The sequence below is a fragment of the Anneissia japonica genome, unplaced genomic scaffold (genome assembly GCF_011630105.1).
Source record: "Anneissia japonica isolate Jap-2015-1 unplaced genomic scaffold, ASM1163010v1 scaffold287763_len296007_cov137, whole genome shotgun sequence".
NCBI lineage: Eukaryota > Metazoa > Echinodermata > Crinoidea > Comatulida > Comatulidae > Anneissia > Anneissia japonica.
The window spans coordinates 1-7,893 of record NW_022698178.1 but is presented as its reverse complement, the minus strand read 5'-3'; the positions used below and the strand labels follow the sequence as shown (position 1 = coordinate 7,893).

At 33.9% G+C, this 7,893-nt stretch overlaps 1 protein-coding gene across 2 annotated transcripts in view; it reads left to right on the top strand.

Annotated features, from left to right (window-relative positions):
* LOC117102423 (gamma-interferon-inducible lysosomal thiol reductase-like) overlaps positions 1–7,541 on the top strand; it is a 13,364-nt gene extending 5,823 nt beyond the window's left edge. The window contains exons 2-6 of one of the 2 annotated variants that reach the window (XM_033242677.1): positions 599–718; positions 3,079–3,270; positions 3,806–3,973; positions 5,598–5,744; positions 6,593–7,541. In XM_033242677.1, coding sequence (XP_033098568.1) covers positions 599–718; positions 3,079–3,270; positions 3,806–3,973; positions 5,598–5,744; positions 6,593–6,739 — 774 coding nt within the window. In that variant the 3' untranslated portion in view covers positions 6,740–7,541. The remainder of the gene's footprint in view (positions 1–598; positions 719–3,078; positions 3,271–3,805; positions 3,974–5,597; positions 5,745–6,592) is intronic. The other variant, XM_033242676.1, reaches the window with a different exon arrangement.
* Positions 7,542–7,893: the final 352 nt, after the last annotated feature.

Below are 7,893 nucleotides of genomic sequence, written 5' to 3'. Positions count from 1 at the left end.
CATCGAGGACCCATTGAAAATGCTATAAAAAAAAGCAAAGGACATACCTCGTGCTCAAACACTGACTTACAAACCACGTCAACGATCGACCAGAGTGCCACTGGTCACAACCTATCACCCTAGGTTACCACCACTAAGGGCTATAATTCAGAAACATATGCCAAATTAAGGGGATCCCCATAACTTAACATTTCTCCCTTAATTTAACATTTCTTTGTAATCCCCTTAATTTAACATTTCTTTGTAATCCCCTTAATTTAACATTTCTTCGTAATAAATGAAGCGAATCCATGCGTATTTTAATAATGAACTTTACATATAACCTAATATATACAACTTTATATATAAATTTACATATAGCTTAATTTTAAAATGTATCTTGTATTATGATATGCAAAAATGTCCACAAAAAGTTATTTGAACAAAAAACTGCAAACTGTATTGTCACGTGACTGTGAAAAGTGTCAGGTGATCGGTGGCAGGTGACAGCTTTGTTGAATGTGGGTTTGTGATTTTTTTTTAGACAGACAACAAACGAAACTGCAAGTACTTTGCTGTTAATCTTCTTGTCAAAATTACTTCACTTTGGAAACCAAAGATGTCAAAGTTTGCTACTCTACTAGCTGCTTTCTTCTTAATTGGCGTAATTTCGGCTAAATCATGCAATTTACCACCGAGTGAATGGTGTTCAACAACGGAGATTTCTGTAGCTTGTCAGGTAGGTAAATGATGAAAGATTCGCTTTAAACCTAATGAATGGAATTTTAGAGGTAGGCCTACTAACATATAGCAGCTCCATATCTCCTTGCTACCGCAAGGCCTAGGGAAGCTGATAGTCAAAAAGAGAGAATACTGTAGGCCTAGCACTATGTAGACCTAGTAGAGCCTCTCCTACCATAGTATATAGCTAGGCCTAACCTCGCTAGGCAAATCACTGTAACCCTCCTTGGTAGGGCCTGGCCGGGCCTGGAGTAATAAATTATGAGTTTACGTACTACTAAGAAAGGATGTTATATTGTATGGGTGGTATGCTTAAGCCTAGGCAATCATTCAATCAGTAGAAGGAATTCTTGGTTTTATATGACATACATAGGCCAACTAGGCCTAGCTAGAGTGGGGCTAGTTTTATGCCACCGTCTTTTTCATTTCACTACTGCTAGGACGTCTGTAGTCTAATTATATACTGTTGTTGAGCCCTAATACAAACCTTGACCTTCGTAACTGTGCCTTATCAAAAGCAAACCTATTTTGTGAGCGTGTTTGTTATAATTGTGATCAAAGGTCTGTAATTCATAATAAATTTTAAGAAGTTGACATAGACCATAGCTGAACTCAACAGGTACAGTAGGTTCAGCCTTTCAACAAACTTGCCTAGGCCCATTACTTGATTTAGGCCAAATAAAAAAATATACTTGTTAAGCGCCACTGCCCGCCCCTGATTTTCTAGCTGCCCCTCTTTTCTTCTCTTTTTTTTTTTTTTTTTTTTTTGATGAAAATTAACTAAAAAATGCCGAATTGATGGAAAAGGATCGTTTTATTCTGTTATTCATCTTGAGTGCAGGGAACAAGCTGTGAAGTGCGCCACCAATATCAACACATGTGTGGCATCGGTGCGTATATAAATGATCCTAAATGTGTTTCTCAATGTTTAAAAAATATGTACTGACTCTATTGTAGACTTTTTTTATGTACAAGCCAAAACGGTGACATAAACTGAAACCGAAGACCATGCAGAGATATAAATCATAAATAAAAAATAAAAATATTTAAAAAAAATGCCCCCCCCCCATATAATTTTTGAGGGGCGACGCTTAACAAGTATATTTTTTTATTTGGCCTTATTCTGAAGTTTGTGTCAATTATGTTTTATTTATATTAGTGCATTTATTTTTGCAGTAATTAAGTGATTCATTACATTGTATTTAAGTTGAACACACCACCCTTGAGTGCCCCCCGATCTAAAGGCGTATGTTTACAAAGTAAATAAATAAATATAGACCTTTAAAAACCTTAAAATGCATTAGGATTGTTATTGTCTATGCAAGCCTTAAAACTGTATTTGCCCTTCCAAAAAACAAAACAAAAAATCATTAATCCATTTTGAAACAAACATTTAATATATAATTTTACATTAAAAAAATGATAGAAACACTTCCAGTCACTGTAAGTGAATTCTTCTATATTATAATATTATTGTTTAAAAATCAGGGTACACATTTTGAACTTTTCTCATTCTCTATTCAATGCAAATTAAAATTTACAAGAAAGTAAATTTTACCTGCTGTTGAGGATCTTGAAATTAGTGCACTTAAAATAAATGTAAGCTTCACCAATTCAAAATCTCGAAAATTTTTATTTTAATGGAAAATTATTTTTTCTTACTACAAATGTGATCTGTGGTCTGTACAGTAAAACCTGGATTTTAGACCTGTGGCTATCATATCATCCAAAATGCATTGATTGAGGGATGACTGTTTTCTGAACTGTATAATTGGGCATAAGCCAATATTAAAACAAAAATGTGATTTCCAAATATTATACTGATAGGAGTATAATGATATCTGATAGGAGGAGAAGCAATGTATGGTGTTGGACACAGGATCAAAGACAGCTGAACCAACCATTTAGCAGTTAATATTATGCTCTGCACCAACTCATTTTTTTCTGGGCTGTTTTTTAATAAAATGTTTATTTCTCAATTGATATTACACTGTCAGGGGCGGATTTAGGTGGAGGCGTGGCCCCCCCCCCCTCCCCGGCCGTTTGGAAGGTAAAAGAAAAAAAAAAAAAAAGGAAAGAAATAGAAAAAAATTATCATCCTGAATGCCTCAGAGGCTTTTTTTGGGAGACTAGAACACAAAAACTTTGCGGGGACATGTCCCCAGACCCCCTAGGGTACTATTATCATGATTGGCCCCACTTTCGGTCTTCCCTTTTGGACATCTCTGGATCCACCCTTTTAATGCTCTTTTTAACTTTACAAGTGGCGAAGCATACATTGTTTTGTTGGGAATAACATTATCCTAGGCTGTAATAAGAATTTCAATGGTCAACTGATTCATATTGCTCTTTTTATAGGTAGAGAAACAGTGCAGATTGTGGTCCGGTATGGGATCAAAGGCAACAGCACCAGTGAACATCGCCCTCTACTACGAATCTCTGTGTCCAGGTTGTAAGGAGTTTATTACGACTCAGCTGCAACCAACTTGGATGAAGTTGGGCGATAGTGGAATACTTAACGTCACCCTTGTTCCTTATGGCAATGCCCATGTAAATATTAATAAAACATCCTTGATTAATGTAAAAATATTACTATTGAAATAGTTATTGCTTAATTACAGTTTTCCCTACAATTCAATGTCACATGGGACCTGAAAATATAAGGTCTCAGGATTTGATGAATTTCATCTTTATGTTAAGATTGAAGATTGTTAGGTGTACATTGAAAAAGTGATCTAAAATTTAGGAGGGGGGTCTCAAATTAATTTGGAAACTACAGTTATACAGAATGCAACCATGATATATTTGATGTCAATATATATTTCTTAGTTTGTAATGAATTTTTATGATTTTTTTTACATTTTTTAAATTTATTTATTACAAATTAGGCACAATACATTTAAAATATATCTTGACAAGGGGCGTGACTAGAGATGACGTGGGCTAAAGCCCAACACATCAAGTGGTCATCAGTTCTAAGTTCATTTTTAAATAGTTGTCATGCAATATCTATTTCCCAAGGTTTACTGCTGCAGTAAACATATCTGATTCATTACTGAATTATCTTTTTGTACCATTCTCTCAGGAACAACAAGAAGGAACTGGATGGATATTTGAATGCCAACATGGCGAGTGGGAATGTGCTGGGAACATCATGGAAACTTGCATCTTATCGCTGTTTAAATTCAAAACTGCTGCCCCCATTATCTTTTGTATGGAAGCAGCTGTAGACCCATATAGGACTGCCTATCAGGTAAATGATTAGTACAGGGATTTTTCGATGCACGACGTTAACCTTAACTTTTAACGTTGGTACCCAGCATGCAACGCGATAGCTCCGCCCCTTTTGTAAAAAAAATCGAAATATGCATGTGCAAACACGTAACTAACATCGAGCACGTAAAATCCTGAAATTAACATACTCGGCAATGCAAGGTGAATAAACTATGATGTCATCCGTTAGCGTTAAGGTTAACGTGTTGCATCGAAAACTGCCTAAATCCTCTGCCAAAGTAGTTTATGCATTCACTGTCTGTCTGTTAGCAAGTGAATGCATAAACTTAGGAAATGATCATAATATTTAGTGGAATATGTACATAATAATATAAGAGGTGATTAAATTTTGGGAAGAAAAAGTCAAAGAACAAGGTCTAGGTTACCCATATTCAGTTTTTATTTACACTTTACACAAGTGGAAATATGTACTTCATGAAGTGACTGCTTTAGTTGACCATGAGACTAGGTAATACATGACTTTTTCTGAATAATGATAGTTAACCCATGGAGCAAGCGTATTGTGGATGGTTGTGATTACTCTGTTTTACTGCGCTCTAGCATTGTCCAGAATTTTGATATTAACGTTTTTTTGAAAATTAATTTTTTTTTATATTCAATAATTTTATTTTAATAATTTTGATATTAACACATTTTTTTGGAATTTGTTTGATTTGTTTTTAAATTAATAATTTTTTTAAAGCACTTTAAATGATTGAAATGAAATTATAAGGGTATAACCTAAAAGCTCATTTGTGGCAAAGACAAGCCGAACCTTGTTGCAAAAAATTATTTTAGTTATTAATACAGAGTTAAACATTAAAATGAGAGCTATAACATGGTAAAGGAATAATTTAAATCCGACATTTCGTTATGAAGTTATAGGAGTTTAGACATACAGCTGTTTAAAGAACAATATTTGAGAAATCAGCCTTTAAAATTTATGATTTTGGGTATTTCTCCAGACAGAAACCATCACCAAATCGTTAAAATATTGTTGTTTTAACATTGAAAACGGTGAAAATAGCAGTATGGCATGATATAATAGATATATAGTGTAAAGGTTAGTTTAGTGCAATAAAATAGATTTCAAAAATGTTGACATCCCATGATGTTTTGGACTTTATATCTGAAACAGGATTTGCAACGAGTGACTGTTTGGCTTGTCTTCGCCACATTTTAAAATCAAGAATGTGGAAGTAGTTTGTCGCAGTAAGAATTGTTTGGTTTTTCAACCTCAAAGTAATGGTTTTAATCCTTCACTGTGCATTTTGATTAGTGTTCTTAAGCACGATACTTTATACTCTCTTCTGAGGAGTATTAATGAGTACCCTGTTGGGTTGCATGCACTGATTTCAGGGGCAACACTGAATTGATAAATCACATTCTATTAAATCACAATTAATTAAGTAAATTGTTTTAAAATTATTAACTCAATACACTTTGTATTTCCATTATACATTTTCCATCCCAGTGCATGCACTGATTTCAGGGGCAACACTGAATTGATAAATCACATTCTACTATTAAATCACAATTAATTAAGTAAATTGTTTTAAAATTATTAACTCAATACACTTTTTATTTCCATTATTTTCTTTCAGTGCCTCCAGCAACAGGGCGTTGACCCTAAACCTGCCTTACAGTGTGCTAATAGCAGCATGGGGAATGCACTTGAACACAAGATGGCATTATTGACCGAGTCATTGAATCCGCCTCATCAGTACACACCTTGGATTACCCTTAATGGAGTAAGTTTCATGAATGCACATCTTGTCTTTCTGAAGTGGGCCACTGGGGAGAGTTTATTTTTAGGAGAGGGGTCTACCTTTGTGCCATCCTGTACAGTAGATCAAGGGCCTTCAATTGCTCATGAGCCAATTTGGCATGCTAGCAATTTCAATCAGAGCAGAAGAACTGACTGGCTTTGCCCATGCAATTAGTTGGTGAATGAAGAAGGCATTGCCTGCTGGCAGAGTGCAGGCAAAAGTGCACTGCCGTTGATCGGTATAGGCACTTTATCCATCAGGTTACAACTCTAGTTATTGTTGTTAATTTTAAAGCCAATAACTACAATAGCCTACTTGCACCAAACACTGAAATTATAACATGAATCACTTCAAAGCCGACCAACAGCACAGACTGGTGTGTCTATGCTAATGGAGATATAGGATACCTCTACTTATGCTTGGCCAGATTAAAGTATTCAAACCCCCATAGCCTGCACCAAAGACTGAAATAAACATGAATCTCTTCAAAGCTAACCAACAGTACAGGCTGGTGTGTCTATGCCAATGGAGATATCTCCACTTTATGCTTGGACAGATTTGCAAACTCCCTTTTGTAAGTAACTGCCCCCTTCTTTTACAACTAACATGGAGTTCAATACTGAGGATCTTTTAATACTACCATCAAGCCCACTTTCAAGTCTTGTCCAGCGTGATTATCAAATTTTATTTGACAAAAACATGTGACAAGCCAAATATGATCATGATGACATCACATCATGACCAAACATAGGCACATCATGACTAAATATGGGCATACAACAGTTGATAATCTGGAGAGAGCTTAATTATTTTTTTTTCTTCCTTTATAGATGCACACAGAAGCCATTCAGCAAAAAGCCACAACAGACCTTGCAAAACTTGTGTGTGATACCTTCACTGGACAAAAGCCAGATGCTTGCAGTGATCTCTATAATATGGAACGCTGCTACAGAAACTCAAAATCCACATTTACATAAAAGTTTACATCGAAAGCAGTCAGGAGAAAACATATCAGGTCGCTTATAATAATTTTGTATGCACAACAATGACAACATCCAATATAGAGAACAAATTACAAATTTATAAGGTATAAAATTTCTACGTAGCAAGATTTATTTTCGAAATACCATTAAAAATATACTATTGTCATTAAAGTTGTACAATTTCTCTTAAAATATTTTAAATTATATTGTTTAAAAATGATATAAAATAGAAATCTATTGATTTACATAATGTTTCCATGATGTTATAATATTTTGATGTTTACTGAATCAGTACTAGTCTCTTAATTATCAAGCCTATTCTTTAACCTATGCAATTAGCTAATAAACACTTCGACTCAATTTTTTGTGCAATTATATTTTTAAATCTTTAAAATCAAAAATTGGTCAATCATTGTGAATCAGTTGTATACATTCCTTCACATTACCTCAATATAATTTTAGTAGTACTTCTTGAAATACTTTTTTGTTGTACATTTATTGTAGCATTTGTTTTGTGTTTATTATGAAGTGCAATGAAACTCCAGTATTTTGCAATATATATCATTATACCATTACCTCAATATGAATGTATCTTAGTGGTTAATAATTAATTAACTCATTTGCAATTGACTAAATATTTGAAGTATAACAAATATGACCTCTAATGTGAAATGCAGGGAAGCTTTTAAGCATTTGCAATATACATTATTTTCCATCATAACATACCTCATGTAGCTTGCTGGATAATTAATATACTTATTTGAAATTGACTAAATAAATGAAGTATGAAGAAATATGACCTTGTGCTATGAATGTTTTGGTGTCTGTGTAACATTTCCTACTAATTTTATTTTCAAAATACTTTTCTCACCTAAGAAAAGTCCCTTCGTCTGTGATCTGTGAAAATCCCTCACTATGCCCCTTTTATTTTAAATTCTTGGATCTGCAAATGGTATCCACCAACAGTACGTGGTCTCAATAGGTAAATATGTGAACATATTTACCTATTGAGACCAAGTACTGTTGTTACAATAGGTAAATAATTGAACATCCTAATATTCAAAAAAAAAAAAAAAAATTACACAAACTACTTATTGTAAAAACATCTGAAAAACATATACACCCATATATATATATATATAATAAAT